The sequence below is a fragment of the Medicago truncatula genome, chromosome 5, assembly GCF_003473485.1.
Source record: "Medicago truncatula cultivar Jemalong A17 chromosome 5, MtrunA17r5.0-ANR, whole genome shotgun sequence".
Taxonomy (NCBI): domain Eukaryota; kingdom Viridiplantae; phylum Streptophyta; class Magnoliopsida; order Fabales; family Fabaceae; genus Medicago; species Medicago truncatula.
Window position 1 is genome coordinate 43,319,183 of NC_053046.1, and position 23,212 is coordinate 43,342,394.

Genomic DNA, 23,212 nt, shown 5'->3' on the forward strand with positions numbered 1-23,212 from the left:
TTGGGTTGTGGAAGGTTAAGATACAAGCGGTTTTGACACAACAAAAGTGTTTAGAAGCATTGAAGGGTGAAGCGGTGATGCCGGCGAGTTTGACACAAGCAGAGAAGCGAGAGATGATAGACAAGGCTAAGAGTGCCATTTTTTTATGTCTCGGAGATAAGGTCTTAAGGGATGTCGCGAGAGAAGCTACCGCGACGTCGATATGGGCTAAGTTGGAGTCATTGTGGATAAGGCCGTTGTACCTTGGGTCGTACGTTTGAAATCATGGCGCGATTCTGATAGGCGCGGCGCGATTTCGTCTGTCACTGTGTACTATACAAGTGTTTCTTTGCACAGTTTTGAAGGAGAGGTTTTAGAGTGAGAAACTTGGATTACAAAGGAGGTAACTTTAAGGTTGAGTATCTTTGTAGTGAGGTTCTCTTGGGTTGAGAAACATTGTATACACCTTGGGTAGTGAGATTTCACCATTGGAAGGATCAAAACACCTTGGGTAGTGAGATTTCACCATTGGAAGGATCAAAAAGCTTTCTTTTGTGTTTTCTCTTAGGATTCATTGAGAGTGTGGGTGATATGAAAAATGGGTAGAAAGTAGGACTTGTTCTTTTGTAAGCTTATAAGCTAATTTCTTGTAACTCATTGTAACACTTTCATCTTAGTGGATTGGGGGGCTGCTCTCTCCCCCAGATTAGGTCATATTAGATCGAACTGGGTCAACAATCTTGGTGTGTTTGTTCCTTTCTTTCATTGCTTATCTTTATTGTTTTGATTATGCTTGTGGTGTTGCTCTACAATTAGATTTAAGTCTGTTTTGTTGTTGTTGCTTGGAGACACTTTATCCATTGATTACCACTTTCTTTGCTCCACACATCTTTGTTATTCATTAGTGTGATTTTGTCCGAATTCACAACAAAACCAGAATCAGATTTTATGACAAACAGATATTTTGGAAGTTGCCATACCAGTTTGTTATTATACAATTCAAAGAATAATCCTATAAACTTAATTGCGGTAACGAGAAATTAATCAATACGGTAAAAATCAATCAACCAAAAGGAATAAGAAAGCACAAGAACACAACAACACTTGAACCATATTCTCTCAAACTCTTCTTTAGAAGGATCTCACCAGGACTGTTTTGCACATATTCTACTTTCCATTGGGTTAAGATTCATATTTAAAGGAATCCTTAACCATAATTACGGATTTAAATAGAATGGTTAACTAACTACTTGTTACTGGTTAACTAACACTTTAAGAAGAAAGTAAAAAACTAATACACAATAGAGAAAATAACTAGAACAATAAAACTATGACATTTGCACCATCTGATTCTGATTCATGGTTGAACCATGTGCCCTCCTCACTCTTGTTCTCCTTGTCACTCTTCTCTTAGGCTGACCACCAAATATCATAACAAGCCATCTAGACTTTTCAATTAAAAACATATAATATCCAATGCCTATTCCAATCACAAATCCACATCCATATCCAATCGCCACTGGTTTCCATCCAAATCTAAATTTCTCTTCACTCCAAGAGTTGTTGTCAAAGAATTGTGGAATTGTTCAGGTCCACAATTCTTTGACAAGGGAAATCCACATAACCCCAAGTTTCCTTCATAGGAATCATTTGTAAATGTATTGAATTGCGGTCCTTGAGGTATTTCTCCCACTAGATGGTTATTTGAAAGATCTAAGACTTCAAGAAAACCCAAATTGCTTAATTCTGCAGGAATCACATCAGTGAGCACATTTGATGAGAGATCCAACCATTCCAAGTTTGTCAAGTTTCCCATGGATTTTGGAATAGGGCCAATGAGTTTGTTATGGGAAAGGTTGAGTCCTATTAGTGCATGAAGCTCACCAAAATCATTTGGAATATCTCCTTCAAATTTGTTTCTTGACAAATCAATAATTACAAAGATATTTGGAATTTTCACCAATGTCCTTTTGTTCCCTTTTGTCGCCACAATCATAGAATCATAGTACCGTGTAATTACTCCGAAAGCCGGCCTGAGAGGATCTTGCACATATACATCATTAGTCATGTATTCCAATTGAGTAACATTCTTCATGGCTTCAAACTTTTTAAAATAGGCTTTTGGTAGCGGACCGCTAAAGTTATTGCCTGAGATATCAAAAATAATTAAACTTGGAAATGGATGCTTGATCTTTAGATTAGCAATGATACCATGCAACTTGTTGTCTTGCAAAACCAACACTTTCAAATATTGCAGTGTTTGAAGCCAATCAGGAAAATTGTCTTCTATGTTGTTGCTTCCGAGGTTTAGAAACTCCAACTTTGTACAGAGAGACAAGGATTTTGGAAAATGACCTTCTAATTTGTTGCCATGGAGATTTAGAGTCTGAAGCTCACAGTACTCTGAAAAGTTACTTGGCAAAGTTCCATAAAATCTATTCATTTGCAAATCCAAAACTTGAAGGAACGATGAATTAGCAAGACATTGTGGAATGATATCTGTCAAATGATTGTGTGCCAAGTTGAGTAATTGAAGTGAACTCAAATTGCAAATTGACTCAGAGAGGTCACCAGCCAGTAAGTTAAAACTAAGATCAAGGGCTACAGTTGTTCATTCTTCATTGAGATTTGATCTATTGATGTGAACATGTTTTGAGAGAGGTTCAAAAATGTTAATGAATTCATTGTTTCAGGTAACCAATCTGGCACCTTTCCATTAAGTTTGTTATTGGACAAATCAAGAGAATCTAACAATGGGACTTTCCCTGATATGGGAAATTCTGTCAAATTGATAGAAGACAAATCCAATTTTGATAGATAAGAAAAATTGTAATTGACATTGGGTTCAAATGTTAATGATAATTGGCTATTATGTGAAAGTGACAGAGTTTTCAAATATTGAAGTTTGGAAAAGTGTTGAAAATCAATAACATCACTCAAGTTGTTTGATGATAGATCTAGCAAAGTTAAGTTTGCAAGGTTGAAAATAGATTTTGGAATATTGCCTTGTAGCTTGTTGCCGCTTAGATCTAGCTTCTTTAAGGAATATGATGAGATTGCAGTGATATGCCTTGTAAGACGATTATTTGATAGAACTAAATGAACCAAAGACGGCAAAGATAACAAGGAGGAAGGAATTGTTCCATTTAACAAGTTGTCATTTAATCTCAAATCATTTAGCTCTTGGAACCCTGTAGTTTTGTTGGGTATGGGACCCTCTAATTTATTTTTAGAACAATCTAATGTATAAAGTTGATTCAAGTTAAATAATGAAGATGGAATTTGACCGCTAAACAAATTTTTTGAAAGATCTAAGTGAATGAGATGTTGAAGGTTTGGAAGTGATGCATTTGGAATTCGACCACTGAGTTGGTTGCTGTAAAGATGCAAGAAAGTTAGACGTGGAAGTGTTAAAAGTGATGATGGGATTGAACCGTTTAGGTTGTTATTCGAGAGAGTTAGAGAGGTAAGATGTGTGAGGTTAGAAAAATACATAGGAATTTCCCCTTCGAATGCACATCCTGACAAATCTATGATTCTAAGAGAAGTGCTACAACTCAATTCTGGAAGTTGGCCTTGAAGTTCATCATTATATGACATATCTAGCTCTTGAATACTTGCTAAACAAATAAGGCTTCTTTTCAGTTTTCCGCTTAATCTTGTGTAATGAAGATTAAGAGTGACTAAAGATAAAGATTGGTTGAGGAGCAAAGCAATGGAGTTTGGTCTTATTGAAGACATATCTGTGGAGTCCAAAAACAGCTCTCGTAAATCTGTTGCATTTTGCAACAGCCTCTTCAAGGTAGTCTCTTTCCAAATTAAGTCATAATTTTCAGAGAGATGAAGTGATTGTAATTTGGATAGGTGAGAGATTTGAGTTGGAATTTCACCTTCTAAGTTACTATCAGACAAGTCAAGATGTGTAAGACTCTGAAATCCACAAAACTTATAATGAAAATGAGAGTCAAAGAAATCATTGTAAGAAAGGTTGAGTGTTTGGAGATGAACAAGATGAAAAAGGGTACTATTAGGATTGAATGTACCTGTAAGGCCTTCACAGCCAAGGTTGAGGTCAATCACGTGACCAGAGACTGTGTCACACGTGACGCCATTCCATGAGCAGCAATCAGTCCCATTTTTCCATGTTGCTGTTTTAAGAAGAGGGACACATTGCGAAAACCCTATAATGAAGGATGACTTGAACTGAAGCAAAGCAGAGCTGTCATTATGATGGCATGAAAAATTGAAAGAAGAAGAAGAAGAAGAGAAGGATGGAAAATGGAAAAGAAAAAGATGCAAAAACAGAAGAAACCACGCCATGAATGGTTCAATTGAAAGAAATCCAATAGAAAAAAAAGTAAGTGTGCGGATTGAAATGACAAAGAACGCAACGTAAATATTTATAGCCAAATTAAATACACAATATTTCATGGTCTTTGCTTGCTGACCAATGGTCGTTTTCATTCACAATATAATTAATTAATTAATAATAAAAATGAGCAAATACTCAAAATGGATAGACTTTTTTCACTTCCATTAGTCTCTCGTTTATTTATATTTTTGACGGTTTAGAAAATACATGATTTCTGAGAAGTTCCGGTTTAATGGAAATATCTCTATTTTAGTTCATTGTATTAGGAAGCTATTAAAAATGAATTGGCATGTGCAAATCAGTCATGCTTAGTGGAAAGGAAATAGAAGTGTCGATTGACTTGCTCATTTTAACATTTCTGTGAACAGTGGCGAAGCCACATTCTTCCCTGGAGATGCACATGCAACCCCTCAATTTTAGAATTTGCACCTAATTTTCTAGCTTTTTCCTATCATGAACCCCCTCAAATTTCACTGTTGCACCCTTTATACCAATTACCTTACGTCTCTTCTCTGACCATATTAAGGAAAATTGTGAATGCAGATTGTAGTTTAACCACATAATGGAATTGTTATCTTCCTCTAAAAAGAATACTTTTACTTTATAATAATAATAAATTAGGTTGGAATCAAAGTTTCAAACTCAAATATTTTCAGGTAGAAATTGAACATGGTTGAAATGAGACAATTCTAAAATCTTGCCACTTAACCAAAGCGCAAACTTTAAATTTCTTCATTCAAGAGCATATATATATACAAGACTTAAAATTCAAATCCTTTATTTTTTTTAGGGGAAATTCAAATATTGTATTTGAAAAATGTAGCTGATAAAAAAAATTACAATTGAAAAAATTGTAGGATATATATATATATATATATATATATATATATATATATATATATTATATTGAAATTTATAATTCTAATACCTTTATTTCTAAATATAAGACGTTATCTTTAATTTTCATGTCTTCTTTTTGCAAATATAATATACATTCTCCTACTTTGTAATTTTTTTTTCTTCTATATGTCAAGAGTAGATATTATATATATGATCATTATTTATGCATCTATCTGTTATTGATAATATCACTCTGTCAAATTTTAATTAGTGGTAAATATTATAATTTTTTTTTTTTAAATTGATACTCAAAAGGATCAACCCAATTCGATTTTCAGATTTCATTATATCCAATATAGTCAGAATCAAGTTTTTATATAGGATCGATAGGTTGGTGAATGATTGTAAACATGAGGGTCATATCACGATTAATAAGTCGGATCAGTAGGTAGTTGATAGAGTTGAGAGGAAAAAAATAGAGAAAATAGAGAAAAAACAGGAAACAACAAGCAAAAAAAAAAAAACACATAAAATAGAGGAAAAACAAAGGAACACAAAGCAGGGATAAAACAAACATGAGTAAAGTCGAAACACGATTGGGGTGTCATGGGATGTAGGATCGTAAGATTCTACGAACAAACACTTGAAACTGACTACAAAGATTTTATCTTTACCTTCTCTCTAACGCTAAACCCTCTCAACCATAAAATCTCATAAAATCTTCCTCTATCAAAAGTTTGACCCAAGATCCTGGCAACGCCCATGTCTATGAATCATTTAAATTTGATTGTTTTGAAGACTCCACCTACCAAGCTTCAAAAGCTCATGTCTGATGACATTTTCAGGGTTTGTTTACCTAGAAAATAGAAATGTCCAATTAACTTCGTAGTTTCTTTTCTTTGGGATTTTGCCCTCTTTTTGTACAATCTTAATCGTACAATCTTAATTAAGAGTCAGTATAATACTTTTTTTTTACGGTAATCCAGTATAGTACGTGTTTGAAACGGTGAAACTCGTGAATTCCAAATGCATGGAAGTCGGAACTTTAAATAACATAACATATACATCTATTTTAAAATAGTTCATGAAAATATACAAGTTAATCAATTTAATCCCTTCCTCAATCTTAATTACCTTAAAATAAATTCTTTTTTTTAAGAAATATCTAACAAAGTTTACCATACTGTTTTGTCCTTATCATGATAAATGTTAGATGGTCGTACATATGTGGGAGACTTTTTTGAATTATTTTAAATAAATATATTTTAACACTTGGTTTACAAGTGTTTTTTTTCAAATGCAAATTGAAATTCATTCAGATTAAAAGGGCATCATAAGCTATGCATAAAATAGTTTACAAGCTCAACTAATCCACCAAGACAAACATAACTAAGAGACAAGCATCACAAACAGATAGAACAGCTCAATTATTTCATCATGGTTAGTATATTGAATAGTATAGTTGCATTAATTCACAACACAACATCTATAATCATTTCATATCATGGTAAGTATTATTTATTATTTTAACTTGAATGACTTTTTGGTGAGAGTATTACTTTTCATGTTTTTAGCTTTACTATTAGAGTAGCAATTCTCTAGCTGCTAGTTCACAGTACTTAGCATACTTTCCCTCTTTTGTATAAATACCATTGTACTGTACTCTTTTGAGATAATGAGAATTAAGAGTTTCATTCATTTCTCTCCAAGTCATAATATGGTATCAGATTTCTCTCTCATGAGAGAGAAGTTCCGATCCTAACCGTTTTCTGTTACGGTTGTTTCCGCCGCATTCTTCTTCTTCTACCTCTGTTTTTCTTCCCTCTTTCCACCATTGTTACTTGCAGAAGCTCTTTCTTTGCTTCTTTACTTCCTCTTTCTTGTTTCAATCGGTGTTTTTCATCTCTTTTCTTCTCTTTCTTCTCCTTGAATTTTGCGTTTTTACGCATTGATTTTTCGATTCCTCAATTGAATCATGCCTCCTCGTCAAGCTCCTGTCATCATTCAAGCTGCACCGCAACAAGATGTAGAATCGGTTTTCTACGTTCATCCAAGCGAAGGACCGAATTCTGTTACGATCATTCCCAAACTCAATGGCTCAAATTACTTAGCTTGGAGTCGTTCGATGAAACGCGCATTGGGAGCGAAGAACAAACTCGCCTTCATCAATGGCATTATTCAACAACCTGAAGCTTTGGATTTGAACAGAGCAGCGTGGGAACGGTGCAACCATCTAATTCATTCATGGATTATCAATTCCGTTTCTGAATCCATTGCTCAAACTATTGTCTTTCACGATTACGCTTTAGATGTTTGGGAGGACCTGAAAGAGAGATTCTCAAAAGCTGATAGAATCAGAATTTCTACTCTTCGTTCTTCCATCAACAATCTAAAGCAGGGAGGTAAAACTGTTTCTGAATACTTCACTGAGATGCGTTCACTTTGGGAAGAACTTAATTCACATAGACCTCTTCCAAATTGTTCTTGCATTCATCGATGCTGTTGTGAAGCTTCAACTCGTGCTCATGTTTATCGTGTTGAAGACCAAATCATGCAATTCCTCATTGGATTGAATGATCAATTTTCAATTGTCAAGACTCAGATCTTGCTTATGGATCCTCTTCCATCCTTGAACAAGGTGTATTCTTTGGTAATTCAAGAAGAGAGTAATCATGCACCTATCCTTTCTCTTCCTGCTGATGAATCCAATATTTCGGTTAATGCTGCTGATTCCAAGAAATCATATGGTCGTGGTAAAGGATATTATAGCAATCAGAAAAATTCATCTAGACACTGTACCTTTTGTAACCGCACCAACCACACCATTGATACCTGTTACCTGAAGCATGGATTTCCCAATGCTAACAGACCAGGAAATTCCACTGCCTCCACTCAAGGATCCACTAATAGTGTTACAGTTGAATCTGGAAATGTCAGCAACACTGAGCATGGGAATGGTGACTCAGGTTTCAGTATTTCTCAAGACAGATATGAGCACCTTGTAAACTTGCTTCAACAAGCAACTCTGTCATCCTCAGCTGTGTCTCCTTCTATTTCTACTTCAAATCAACTCACCACTTCACCATCCATGCCTATTGTTCCTTATCAGTCAGGTATACAAAGTGCTTTCTCATGCTCTTTTCATATCAATTCTTTGCCTATTTGGATCATAGATTCAGGCGCTAATGATCATGTATGTTTTTCAAAATCTCATTTCACTGCTTTTTACAAAATCAAACCTGTCCTTGTTACTCTTCCCAATGGTAATTCCATATATGTTCATTATGCTGGTAATGTATATTTTACTCCTCATTTGTACCTAAATCATGTTCTGTATTCTCCTGAATTCAAAGTCAACTTAATTTCTGTTTCCAAAATGTGTGATTCCTTATCTTGTAGTGTCAATTTTGTTTCTAATAAATGTGTTATACAGGATGTGACATCACAGAAGATGATTGGTTTGGGTGATAAATCAAATGGTCTCTACACATTGTCTATGCAGTTTCCTAATCAGAAGATGCATCCTTATAGTAGTCTTAAGTCTTTACCAAATAAAATGGCACATAGTGCTTGTACTATTTCTGATTCTAGTTGTTATACCCTGTTTTTGGACCTAAAAATACTGGGCCCAATTTCATTTCAAACTTTGTCAATTATCAAATTTCAACTGCACAGTTCAAATTGTCTCTGTCTCGCAGTATTTTCAATCGCAATTTTACCTATGTTTTTCTTGCATAAAACCTTTCAAAATGTCTTTACTTGTCTTGTAAGTCATTCAAAAGTGTCTCTGAATCATTGCATTGCTTTTTCTACAGTTTATTTCAAAATTTGCAAAAAGTCGTACAGAAGGGTATTTTGGTCTTTTCCTGCAATGGGACCCATTCTCATCCTTGTGACTGTCTCTGAATCTTTTCAGATTGTTTTTTAACATTTCATCAGTAAACCTTGTTAGATTCATTTCAAACTTGCATCTGAGTCAGTGTCGAGTCAGTTTGAATCTGTTTAGGTCATTTTTAGCCCTAGGGGCATTTTGGTCATTTCACACAAAATTTTGGCATAGAGAGGTTACTTTGAAGTACCTCATTTAGGCCATTGGTTCGTTTTAGTCCGTTTTGTCAATTTTATTTTTGTTTCGCTTTACGTTTGGTCAAATTGCGTTTTTTATTCAATTTTATTTCAATTACATTTTGGTCCCTCAATTGAGGTTCCAAAATTGCATTTTTTGTCCAAAAAGTTTTTTATTTCATTTCATTTCAGTCCTTGCTTTTATTTTTTCAGTCCAGTCCCTATTTCTTTCAAAATTGCAAACAGGTCCTTCAAGTCAGAATTATAGGGCAGCGCCCCCTTTCTCAGTCCAATGCCACATGTCAGTTTCCTATTGGTTCCAATGCACACATGTCAGCTATAAATACAGTGAGTCAGATTCAGAGCCATTAATTACACGCCACATCACAAACAGAAATCACTCTCTCTCTCCATTCAGTTACAGATCAAAATCATCAAATTCATCAAGAACACAAGAACCCTAGAAATTTCCAGAACCAAAATTCATACACAAATGCATTAATTTTCGCATCAATCCTCAGAGATTCGTGTGAATCTTCATCACCGGATTGAAGAATTCTCCTACAATTCAAAGTGCGAGCTCACATTGAAGCAAGCTCAAGCACTGATCATAGGGATTTTTCACGCAGATTCGAGAAGCATTGAAGCAAGCTCAAACACGAAATCACAGAGAGAGAAGTAGAGAAAGAATCAGAGAAGATGAAAAGCTGAACCGGTAAACCGATTTATTTTCGGTCCAAAGAACAAACAGAAGAGTCAAAATCATCAAGAACATTCAAGTTTTTTCCAAAGATTTTCCTCCATTAAAGGTTTCAACCAAAACCTTAGGTAAAACTCAGAATCTCTTCTCAGAAAATAATATCATAGTTTAAACCTGTAAAAATCACGCGAGCAAGCATATCAAAAATTTCCAGAATTCAAAGAAAGCTGTAACCGTAAACACAAAACCTAGATCCATAAGGATCTGAGTTTTGAAAGCGAGAACAAGCACCAGAGAAGCAGTAAACGGCGAAACGATGTAGATCCGTAAAGATCTAAACCTTTTCTTTCAAAAAAATCAAAGAAAATCAATTTCAAAACCGTACGAAATTTTCAGATCTACATCGTATCAAGCTGTGTTTGAGAAAATCATTGCTGGATTCGTGTTTAGGGTTAAAGGACGAATCAAAAGATGCAAAAATCTTTAAGTTCTGGAAATTTTAGGTCACCGGAGTTCATAGTCTCGCCGGAGAAGATGAAGTTTCCGGCGGACCTTCAAGGTCTCCGCCGTGGCTTCATCCTCACCGGCGGTGAGGTTCTAGAGAGAGGCGAGAGGAGAGGGAAGCTTAGAGAGAGAAAGAGATGAGAGAAATGGACTGGACCGGTGTCCACGTCCTTATATAGACGCTTGAACCGGTCCGGTTTATTTCGTTTTCATCTTGAACCGTAGGATCTAGGGTTTTCTCCTTTGAATGGTTGTGATGCATTGTTACCGTGTGCTTGATCTACGTTACCATGCGCTGTGTGTTTTGAACCGTCAGATCTGAATCTGGATCAATCCAACGCCTCTGAGGCCTTTGGATGATCCAGGCCCAGTCTGTATTGGGTTTTGGTTTGGGCTTAAATTTTTCCTTTACGTTTTTTTGTTTTTTCTTGCTATTTGCACTGCCTTTCTTGCTATCTGAACCTGTCACTTGCTTACTTTTTTTTATAAAAATTCCTAAAAAATCCTAGTTGTTTCTTGGTATATTTTTGGCATTTTTATGGTGTTTTCTTGCATGTAAAAAATGTTAAAATGGCATGAACTAATTTCCATGTGTTTTTACACTTTTGGTATACTTTTTGCTATGTTTTTGTTCTTGATACTTTGATATGTGTTATGAATAAATGATACCATATCTTGTGATGAATATGCCTCTGGACATGTGCTTCTTTTTGCTGTTTTGAATATGATTTTATGGATTTCTTGTTTTACAAGCAACAAGTGTTTGTTTTAAAGAATAAAGTGTCAAATTTCTCTATGAATTTGGTGTGATACTTTGCTTGCATGTGTCTCCATTAATTTCATGTCATGGCTTGAAACAAAATCTCTTTCAAAATTGCTATGATGTGATGATTAGGGGTTACAAGTACCTTTAGGTATCATATCAAATTCTTTAGGTTTGTTACCACTTTATTACTTTCTCTTGCTTTTCCTATGCAATTTTCTTTTTGTTTATTTCCTACTATTTTGTGCTTTGTGATTACTAACCATTTCATCTCATGTGTCATACATTTCATAGCATTCCACCACCCCTTCCATTTTCTTTAGCCTAGCATTTATTTTTGCAAGTTTTAATTCATTTGGCGATGTAATTTGTTATCATTGGTTTGTAGCTTGGCAAAGGGGCCATAGAATGTATTTAGGTAATTTTTGTAATATGGACTATGGACACTATGACGCACCGGCACGCACACACTCACCCTAGATGTATGCCTAGGATTGTATGTGTAGATGTATGGCTAGGATTGCATGGTTAGATAAACGCTTAGGTTTAAACACTTAGAGAAAATCCAACTTTTTCCAAAACATGCAAATGACCTCACTGGAAAACCTTTTTGAAAATAAGATAGGAGTCAAAACTCCTTATTTCTCTTTTATTTTCTTAAGAAAAATTTCTAATAAATTTTAACTATACTTGGATTTCATTTTGAAAAAGCTAACTCCACCTCACTTTTTTCCAAATCTCATGCCCTTGAGGCCTCTCATCTCTATTCTTCAAAATCTCTTTTCAAACTTAAAATCAACCAACAAAAACAAAAACTATTTTTTCGAGAACGAACTACGATCGGTTTTGATCCCGTAAAACGGTACGTAGGCAAGGGACTTTAACCCCTCCAAGCCGAAATAAAAAATCAAAATTCTACTTCTTCTCACCCCCATTCTTCACTAATCTTACCTTCTTTTTACAAATAAGCAATAAAACTAAAGCGTAGAAATAAACTTAGGAGAACGGTTCTTATGGAATACCATAATCGCTCCGGGTGCCTAACACCTTCCCGTAGTGAAAACGACCCCCGAATCTAGAACTTTTTAAGGGTTTTTCTCCTTTTACCCTTCCCAAGAAAAAAGAGAGATATCAACGGTCGAAAGGTTCAAGTCCAATTAATGGCTTGGCACCCAAAAACCATGATAACACTAGTTTTACTCAGTCTCAAACTGTGTTTGACAGTTCTAGAATACCTGAATCTGCATTGTGGCATTTCCGGCTTGGTCATTTGTCGAATCATAGATTGTCCTCTATGACTCATTTGTATCCTTCTATTATTGTTGATAATAAAGCTGCATGTGATGTTTGTCATTTTGCCAGACATAAGAAATTGCCCTTTTCCCATAGTTCTTCTCATGCTAGCAGTAAATTTCAATTACTTCATTTTGATATTTGGGGACCCCTTGCTATTAATTCTATTCATGGTCACAAATATTTTCTCACTATAGTTGATGATCACACTAGATTTTTGTGGATCATATTGCTTAAAACCAAAGCAGAAGTTCCTATGCACATTAAAAACTTCATTGTCATGATTGAGAATCAATTTCATGTTACACCTAAAATCATCAGAACTGATAATGGTTCTGAATTTCTCCTCCATGAATTTTATGCCTCTAAAGGTATTTTGCATCAAAGTTCTTGTGTTGAAACCCCCCAACAAAATGGAAGAGTGGAAAGAAAGCATCAACACATATTGAACATAGGTAGAGCCTTATTATATCAGTCAAAATTACCTTTATCTTTTTGGTCATATGCTTTCTTACATGCTGTCTTTCTCATCAATAGAATAACTACACCTGTTCTGCACAATTTTTCTCCTTACCATTTACTTTATGACAGTCCACCAGATATCACTACTTTTAAGGTCTTTGGTTGTCTTTGCTATGCTTCATCCCTTCAAAGTCACATAACTAAACTTGAAACTAGAGCCAGAAAGTCAGTTTTCTTAGGATACAAGTTAGGTTTCAAAGGCTATGTTTTATATGATTTACATACTAGAGAGATCTTCATATCTAGACATGTTGTTTTTCATGAATGTGTTTTACCATATAAATCCATTTCCTCATCTCAGAGTCTTGATTGGGAATATTTCACTTCCATTTCATCCCCTCCTATCATTCCTTCTGTTTCTGATATCTCTCATTCTCCATCAACTATTGAATCTGTTCCTCATACTCAGCCTACAACTACTACTACACCCACTAATGACCCTTCTCCTCCTCCACCCATTAGATGTTCTTCCAGAAATAAAATCTCTCCTTCTTATTTGAAGGATTATATTTGTCCTCATAAATCATCTACATCTGTCAATAACTTGTACTCTATTTCCAATTATGTTTCTTATCATAACATATCTAATCCCCACTCTCATTTCATTTTGTCTCTTCATGCTCATAATGAACCCAAAACCTACACTGAGGCAAACAAGTTTGAATGTTGGAGGCAAGCTATGCAAGTTGAGCTCACTGCTCTTGAAAATACTGGAACTTGGAAGATAATTGATTCACCTCCTAATGCTAAACCTATAGGTTGTAGGTGGATTTACAAGATTAAGCATCATGCAGATGGCACTATTGAAAGATACAAGGCCAGACTTGTTGCTAAAGGCTACAATCAACTTGCATTCAAAGGCCAGCTCTTTTATCAATTGCTTGCATTTGCTCGTCTTTTCCTTAATTCAAACTTGTGAAAGAACATGTGAAAGTGTACTACTAGTACTGTTACTTTGTATGTTTCAATCAAAATGTGTTGTTATCCTTATAAAATCACGTTGTGCTAGCAAAGTCGTGAACTTTGGGCGCAATTTTCAATCATTTGGTCTAAGATGTGGATTTGATTTTCTCATCTATTCAGAGTTTAGGAATTTAAACCATACCTTCATCTAAATGTGTTTAACATGCACTACTTTCTTAAGTTAAGGTTTAATAGTCAAACACGGGCAGAGCCCTTTATGACCGTGGCCCACCAGAAAAAATTAAAAAATTAATAATTATAGGTCTAATTTGCATGATTTAAACAATTTTATGACGTTTTTATTTTTGGCACATCCAAATCTTCATAAAATGATGTAGTGGCCCACCTAAAAAAATAAAAAATCATAGGTCCATTCCATTTTGTGTGATTTTTCAACAATGTTAGATTTCGGCGGTTTCAAAAGTGATTTACCTAATTTTTGTCATGTCTATGAGAAGTTTACTGACTTCTAATTTGTGGGGGTTTCAAACCTCCCTTATATTGTTTGGCAACTGAAAATTGTTCCAATTAACATTTGTATTATAAAAAAAAAAGGTTTTTTTTTCTGGCTCCATTGTAGTCAAATATTTTCCAAAAAATAGGTAATAATATGACTATTAGTATTTACTACTGGGATCTAATTTTGGAGATGAAGGTTATACATAGGCTACGGAGAAAAAGAAAATGGGTTGACTATTTGTTTTTTTTTTCTTTTCATTTTATTCTCAAATCTATTTTGATGGGATGGATTGGATGAATTGGAATATTTTGAACGCAAAGAATTGATGATGATGTTGTTTTTGTCTACAAAGTTTGATAACTGACGGTGTAACTTTCAACACCCCTTTTTGTATAAGTTGTACGTTCAACATATTAATAGTTGTTATGATTGCACATATGAATAAGGTAGGTTGGTGTCATTTTCTCAAAGTTTTTGTGTTATGTATGTCTAGACAAAATAGGAATAAAATAATTGGAGAAGAGAAAAACTATTTTTAATTAAATGACATGAATGACCATTTTACAATGTTTTTGAGAGATTTGAACTCCTTACTTGAGATTACCATGTTTTGCAGCAATGATCTAAGTCATAATATTCGGCCTATAGAGCATGAAGAAGCTTCCAAGTGCATTGTCTGTCACTAGCTTTAACCCTTTGCTAATTTAAACAGAAGATAAGTTTAGAGTGGACAAAATTATTGTTAACTTATTAATTTTCATAGTGAAAGAATAGTTCAATCTTTGAATGAGACAAGTCATATCTATCATTTTAATTTCATAAATGTTCAGTTACTTACAATGCCAAGCCAATTTTATTCATGTTCTTGACATGTTCTTATAACAAATCACAATGGTTGAATTAAAAGGATATGTGAGAATAACATTCATGCCTTTCAATCTTTCATGGATTAAGAACTTGCCATGAAAAGTATGTGGCCAACCAACCAAGTTTCTACCTCCATTATATAGGAAAGTTTTGGTGTGATGCTGTTGACTCATAACATCTAAACTTTCTTATTAGATACTTAGTTTCAACACCTGTCTCTCAATAACTTCATTGATCATGGAAAATGTGAGAGAGGATGAGATTGAGGCAAACATGTCAATGTCACCTCCATCTGTTGGTTCCATGCAGATTGCAGGAAGCTTTGGTCATAGCATAGAATTCATGTCTCAGGCATACCTTCACAATAGGTATTCAGAGATTGACATTCGAGTTGAGGAATCCAGTTTCAACCAAGATCCCCCTCTCCCTGTATATCTCAAGGTAGTGAACAATTAGAGCGAAATATTAATTTTATCAGAAATCAAACTTCTTTTTTCTTGGTTAATAAGGCGGCTCAAACCCTTACATTAGACCTCCATGTTTTTACCAAAAAGTTTGTTGGTAGAGAGAGATAGAGACTTTAGGCCACTCAAGTTATGTTTTTCTTTAAGCTTTAAAGATATATGTCAAATTAGATAAATCTGATGATTTGTGAATTTGAGGAAAAGTACTAACCAGATTCTGATATATGCTTAACATGATATTATTATCTACTATATTCTCAAATGTGTAAGTACTTAAATGACATGCCTGCACTTATATTTGTTTTGATTTTTCAAAACTCCTTTTGGCATTCAAAATGATTTGATGCCTGGACCGGAGTATCTTGCGGATTCACCCCTTGATATTGGAATCTGAATTCAAGATTCCATGATAATATTATCACCAACATTGTTTTTTTTCATAATGATGTGCTGATAATTGCTTCACTTGATCACATTCTCAATAATAGACAATTTCTCATTTAATGTGCAGTTTGAAGATGTAGAGTTCAAAGTGAGAAATAGCCAAACAGCTTCCAAAAACCCTGTAAAGACAATGATGTCAAAGGTAGCAACACAACACCATGTAGAAGAAAATAACAAATACAAGACAATTTTAAAGGGTATCACAGGAAGCATTGGCCCCGGCGAAATTCTTGCTTTGATGGGTCCTTCTGGTAGTGGAAAGACGACCTTGTTAAGAGTTGTAGGAGGAAGATTACTTGATGATGTAAAGGGAAAGATATCTTACAATGATGTTCCATATAGTCCTGCTCTTAAAAGAAGGTTAAACATCGTGTTAGAACATCAGCATCTATGATTCAATGTATGAATATGTGCTAACAATGTACTTTAATGTATCTCTCTTTTATGCTACCTATAGGATTGGATTTGTAACACAAGAGGATGTGCTTTTCCCACAACTTACAGTTGAAGAAACATTGATCTTCTCTGCATTCTTAAGGCTACCAACCAACATGAGCAAGCAAGAAAAATATGCAAGAGTTGAGAATACTATCAGGGATCTAGGCCTAGAAAGGTGTGTGTCTAGCATGGATCAAAATTTGACGTAAAATATGATTATTGAATACTCAAATAAAGAAATTAAACTGTATTCCTAAATAATCTTTTGTGCAACCATAGATGTCGCCACACGAAAATAGGTGGAGGATATCTCAAAGGCATATCAGGAGGAGAAAGGAAGAGAACCAGCATAGGCTATGAAATTCTTGTTGAGCCTTCACTGCTACTACTTGATGAGCCAACTTCAGGTCTTGATTCCACCTCAGCAAACAAACTTCTTCTCACTCTTCAAGGACTAGCGAAGGTATCAGAAACTAAATTTAACTCTCATTTTGATAACATTTTTGAACATATGCTGAAAAATACTTTTGAATTTCCCTTAGGCTGGAAGAACTATAATCACAACAATTCACCAGCCATCCAGCAGAATCTTTAACATGTTTGACAAACTTCTTCTGATATCAGAAGGCTCTCCTGTTTATTATGGGAAGGCTAGAGACACAGCAGAGTACTTTTCATCCTTGAGGTTCGTCCCGGAAATACCAATGAATCCAGCAGAATTCTTGCTTGACTTGGCAACTGGACAAGTGAATGATATAAGTATTCCACAAGATATTTTGAAAGATCAAGAATCCACTGACCCTTCAGTTACGATTATTAAGGTAGGATTAGTCGTAATTTATTTATAGGCATTACTATCATATGCATGGTCTATTTCATTCTCAACTTAATAATTGTTTATTTTTCATGGTAGTATCTACAACTCAAGTATAAGGACATATTGGAGCCAAAAGAAAAAGAAGAGAATCATAGGGGAGCAAACACACCAAAACATCTTCAACTAGCCATTCAGGTTAAAAAGGAATGGACAGTGAGTTGGTTAGACCAATTCACCATTCTTTATAAGAGAACATATAGAGCAAGATTCAAGGAATATTTTGATATATTGAGATTGGTTCAAGCACTTGGAATTGCACTTCTATTAGGGCTACTTTGGTGGAAATCTTCAACCAATACAGAGGCTCAACTCCGAGATCAGGTACTACTAGGTGGTTTCAGGGACCGATCCAAACATTTTATAGCATTATATATATATATATATATTTCATTTTTAAAGACATAAGTATGCATCATAATTGTTCTGAACAATTTTGAATTTTTCAGTAACCATTGACTAATTTCTGGTGCAGGTTGGTTTAATGTTCTACATTTGCATATTTTGGACATCTTCATGTATTTTTGGAGCAGTCTATGTATTTCCGTTTGAAAAGGTATACTTAAGAAAAGAAAGGAAAGCAGACATGTATAGACTTAGTGTATACTATGCAAGCAGCACTCTATGTGACATGGTGGCACATGTTTTGTATCCTACTGTTTTTATGCTTATTGTGTACTTCATGGCTGGCTTTAAGAGCACCGCGGCTTGCTTCTTCCTTACCTTATTCGCTGTTTTGCTAATAGCAATAACAAGTCAAGTAAGTTGTGTCAAGACTCAGAACAGGTTAATAATTGTTTGTTTAAAGCTCAATGATTAATGAATATTTATGCTGTTGTTAATAGGGGGCAGGAGAACTATTTGGAGCTGCAGTTATGAGCATTCAAAGAGCAGGAATGGTTGCTTCTTTGATACTTATGTTATTCCTTCTTACAGGTGGCTACTATGTCCAGGTATGCACAAAGAAGTAGCAAGTAGCAGCAATGTTTGTTAAACATATCTTTGTGGACTGTTCATCGCTCGGTTCAGGAAAGGAAAACCGAACTATACTTAACTGTTACAAGTTTGGTAAAACTGAACCGATATGTTAACGATTCATCTCGAACCTAGGTGCACCAGTTCAGTTTTCCTACCAAACCAGAACTATCTTTACCTAAAACTGAATTATCCATTTTCAAACCGAATTGATTCTTTGTGAAGCTAACTGTTCCTAATTGCTACTATTAACTAGTATTAGTGCCTGTTTGGTATGGCTTTTTTTAGCCTCAAACGCCGTTTGGAGACCTTCACCGTGGTTTCTTTATTTTCCATCATGTTTGGTTTTCTTTTCTAAAAGTGATTTTGTCTTTCAAAATCAATTTTATGAGAAGCTACAAATCTCAGCTTCTGCGGTGGGCTAGAATCAATTCTTCTATTATATTTAACTGACATTTATATAACTCACATTTTTCCTTCTTTACCCTCACCATCACCTCTCTCTTTTCCCTTACATCTGTTCGGCTTTCCAGTTCCTCTTGCCCAACCCATTTCAATTTGTCTTCCATCTCTGCATTTCTTAATGCCTATTCCTTTTATTGTTTTCTTACCAGTTGATTTCAGAAATTGTAGTGTCAATAAAACAAATTTGTTTGATTAAACTTAGAGATAAGAGAGGGGAAAATTTGACGAATTAAACTTAAAAAGAGAAAATGAAACGAATTTGTTTGATTACGCTAGAAGTGGACATTTCAGTTCTTGCCTTGGTGCATCAATGGAGTACAATATAGACTTTTTTTTGCTGTTGTTGCGACTCTTGTGAGTGGGGGAGTAGATTTTCTTGGTTAGAGAAGACGATGACAATGGGTTAAAGGATAAGGTCCAATCTTTTTTATTCTTATTTTTTATTTTTATTTTTTATAAAATGCCAAATTTTCTACAATTAAATACTAAAGGGATAATATGGTCATTATACATTCACAATCAATTTTGATTCAATGTATCCAAACAATATCAACTCAAAAGAATCACTTTTAATTAAGCGTATCCAAACATAATCAATTCATATCTAACTCACTTTTAACCAAAATCAATTTTCTCAAACTCAATTCTATCAAAATCAATTCTCCCCGCCGTCATACCAAACACACACTTAGGATTGTTATAAAAACAAAAATTTAACCAAACCGAATATTATGACTATTAAAAAAAATCAAAAATTGCACCAAACTGTTAAACTAAACTTGAATTGATTTGTCTTGCAGCACATACCAAAGTTCATGCAATGGTTGAAGTATATGTCATTCATGTACTATGGATTCAGGCTTCTTCTAAAAGTGCAATATTCAGGTGACCAACTATATGAATGTGAAAGTGATGGAGGGTGCAGAACACTTCAAAGTTCACCTTCATTTGATACTGTAAACTTGAAAGGAGGCCTAAGTGAAGTTTGGATTCTGATAGCCATGGCTATTTGCTTTCGGTTCTTAGCTTACTTTTGTCTACGCAGAAAGATTGATGTATGATAACTTGTTTAAGATCTCTACTTCTGATGTAATAACTTGACATTTAACATTAGGAGTTATGTTGAAGAAAACTTAACATGCAAGGAAAATAAATACTGAATCCAAGTTTTTCTAATACCAAATGTTATAACTTATTAAAGAAATGCTTATCATAACTTGAACTGTGGGTTTTTTGGATTGATGTTTCTATTATATTTGGTTTTTCATTTGATAAAAAATGTTTGGTGTACACCATATATGGGTGTATTATGCATACATCTTGAAATAAAGATAAAACGTGAGTGATACGATAGATGTAATAGATTGATGATGTGATAAGAAGAGAGGTATAAAAATCAAATATCGACCTTTCAAATTTTCATTTTTTAATAAGAAATGAATCACCAGTTCACTGCTATGTATTGCAATAATCACCACATACCTTTAACAAATAAAGAGGAAATAGGTTTTGTTTGGCAAAAGTAGCTTGTGACGGTTAAGTTAGTTGATCATAGATGAATGAACTTAACGTAAATACAAGATCGAATATGAGGTAGGGTGAAGAGGGTGACCGTCCTAGAGTTTGATGCAAATGATCGTTTTTTGTTAATTGAACGTGGTGCAATTATTAATGAATTTGCATCTATAAATGTTCGTATTGATTGTTTTGTATGAACATTTAAATATTAAATAAAAAATTCAATGTTTTTTGCGTGAAGTTTGATGTTTTTATTATATTATTTCTTAACATAATAAAAATTGTCATCTTTCAAGTTAATTATTTTCACATTTTGGGAATTCAAATTTTATTTATACTTATTAGTTAGTGTCTAGATTGTTAGTTTGTCATATGCCACCAAAATCTCAGAAACGGGTATGTGTAAATAGTTGATAGTTTGTATATGATATATGTTGACACATGTGTATTGAATCTTCAAGGATGATTCTAAGTGCATTCCATCGAAACATGTTAATGATATCCAAGTCCGAAACTGCATCTATGTCACGGACTTTTATTTATAAGTACAAAAAATTATTCCTGAAAAAAAGTACAAAATAATATTTGTGTGCTCATGCAATCTAACCTAAGAAAGTCAAAGAAAGCTATATGGTTTGCAGATAAAAGTACTATGTGGCAAAAATGTGTTATCAAAGATGGTTGAACGGTTTTTAACAAAACTTGAGTAGTTAGATTTCTAGATATCACTCATCCAACATGAACAATTTTTTTTGTCCGGAAGAACATGAACAACTTATTTTACAGTAAATAATATCAACTATATTAGTGTTTGACAGTGGCGGATCTTAACTAAAAATGTGGGGGAGCCAAAAAATTGTAACTTATATATACAAGCTGTTTCATAAAATAGACAGAAATAATGAGCCACCTACCAATGTTACTTTATAAATGTTTTATTTGATATATTTTTTTAAAGGGTGTACCACGTTGCACATTCTAATTGAACAATGGTATATACTACACAAGTGTTACTCCCTCCGTCCCTAAATAAATGATCTAGTTGACTCTGACACACATACCAATGCATATGTTTTATCTTTGATATCTTCAATTCTCTACTAAAAAAAATTATAAAAATTTAATATTTTAAAAATACTCATCGAGACGAATCCAACAACATCTTACATGATATTATTTATCTTTGTGAATTAGTAGAAAAGTATGGTCAAAGTATATCAAGTCAATAATGCATATTGTCAACTAGGTCATTTATTAAGGGACGGAGGGAGTATTTATGTTGCAGTGGTTCGCATAAACTACCTCAAGAGGCTTGCTTCGAATCCTACCTAGTAAGTTTATGTGAATAAAAATAAAAATCCATTATAAATACGTAGAAAATGGAATCAAACCCACAACCTCTTGAGGTAAATCTCCTTCAGTTTCCACTGCGACACTAGTGAAATACCATGCTATATATGACTAATATAATATAAATACGAAATTTGGGGGAGCCATGGCTACCATGGGCTCTTAAGAAGATCTGTCACTGGTGTTTGATATTATATATGCACGTAGATAATAAATCATAAAGAGCAATGTTATATCTCTAGAAAAATAATATCAAGAATAAATAGCACTCAATCACAATGTACTATTTGACATAATTCAAGGAGGTGTGTCATGCAATTAAAATTTATCAGTTGTGTCTTGAAAAATTCTTGATACTATTTTTCTAGAGAAATAGCGTTTTCCAATCATAAATGTGTTGAACAATATCAGTCGTTAATTAACAAACTAAATATAAATATTTATAAATTTATTGGTATATCATAATAAATCATAAGTTTATTGTTACGGTGACAACCTTTAATTTTTTCATTTTACACTTTAGTCACTCTTTTGCCAACAAATTTTAAATGTTAAACTGAAACGGCACGTACCATATAAAAAAAAAAAAAAAAATTGGTCTTTTATAAATAAATATGTTATTTCCTTTGTACCAAAAAAAATATGTTATATGTTATATTCTAGAAATTTTAATAGTCTACGACAGCAAATATGAAACTTGGAGGACATTGGGTTGCTCTTGTATATTTTTCTAACATTAACTTTTTCTTCAACTTTGAAGCTTTTTTATTTTCTCTTAAAAAAGATAATAATTCTCCCCTTTTTTTTGGTCAAATTAAGAACCAATTAGAATTATAAAGGCTTCAAATTGTTCCCAATTCTTATCTATTTTCTCGAAAGTGATTGATTTCCTTTTGCAAGATATCTCTACACTCACACGTTGCATGTCCTACCGACCTAATAGGGTCAAATTTGATTCATATACGTCAGAATCAAAGCTTAATCAATATGTTTTATTAGTTGATTATATAGGTTTTCTTTGAATTATGGTCACTTAAACGACATTTTGGCAATTCTTAATGGTTAACACGTGGCTAAATTTTAGACATTCAAGTTACTTGCTCCGTAATCAACTTCCTTTATATTCCATCATACTATCTGAATATTCTTAATCTTATTTCCGTTGATGTTATAGCATATTAAATATTGGTTGGTACGTATTAAAATTGTTTAAACCATTTTTCAAAATTAAAAGTTAATATTGGTCTTATATAGATCTTAAGAACATGCTAAAAAAATTGTTTGAAATGGTCTCTCAAATGTTAAAATTTGACATGACCAGGTCATGAAATTTTTGTGAAAATGTGAATTTATACG

General features: G+C 33.9%; 2 protein-coding genes and 1 pseudogene across 2 annotated transcripts; 1 reads left to right on the plus strand and 2 right to left on the minus strand.

The window, feature by feature from the left end:
- Window positions 1–1,293: 1,293 nt before the first annotated feature.
- LOC11436691 (receptor-like protein 9DC3) lies at window positions 1,294–1,978 on the minus strand (annotated as a pseudogene).
- Window positions 1,979–2,580: 602 nt separating this feature from the next.
- LOC112422199 (receptor-like protein Cf-9) lies at window positions 2,581–5,955 on the minus strand. The gene is made up of 2 exons (XM_024785058.1): window positions 5,866–5,955; window positions 2,581–4,182 (listed from the first exon to the last, which is right to left on the minus strand). Exons 1-2 carry the CDS (start codon window positions 5,953–5,955, stop codon window positions 2,581–2,583), a joined length of 1,692 nt encoding a protein of 563 aa, XP_024640826.1.
- Window positions 5,956–15,514: 9,559 nt separating this feature from the next.
- On the plus strand, window positions 15,515–20,164 carry LOC11442330 (ABC transporter G family member 26). Its single transcript, XM_003617820.3, has 9 exons — window positions 15,515–15,769; window positions 16,304–16,596; window positions 16,694–16,849; window positions 16,954–17,137; window positions 17,217–17,495; window positions 17,588–17,872; window positions 18,024–18,308; window positions 18,394–18,501; window positions 19,789–20,164. The coding sequence occupies exons 1-9, from the start codon at window positions 15,566–15,568 to the stop codon at window positions 20,047–20,049; spliced, it is 2,055 nt and encodes a 684-aa protein (XP_003617868.2). The 5' UTR covers window positions 15,515–15,565; the 3' UTR covers window positions 20,050–20,164.
- Window positions 20,165–23,212: the final 3,048 nt, after the last annotated feature.

Coding starts and splice junctions, on each gene's coding strand:
- LOC112422199 (XM_024785058.1), bottom strand. CDS start 5,955: ATGGGCGTTGCCAGGATCTTGGGTCAAACTTTTGATAGAGGAAGATTT. Junction 4,183..5,865: donor GGTTTAGCGTTAGAGAGAAG/GTAAAGATAAAA, acceptor GCTTTGCTTCAG/TTCAAGTCATCCTTCATTAT.
- LOC11442330 (XM_003617820.3), top strand. CDS start 15,566: ATGGAAAATGTGAGAGAGGATGAGATTGAGGCAAACATGTCAATGTCA. Junction 16,597..16,693: donor AGTCCTGCTCTTAAAAGAAG/GTTAAACATCGT, acceptor TGCTACCTATAG/GATTGGATTTGTAACACAAG. Junction 17,138..17,216: donor CTCTTCAAGGACTAGCGAAG/GTATCAGAAACT, acceptor AATTTCCCTTAG/GCTGGAAGAACTATAATCAC.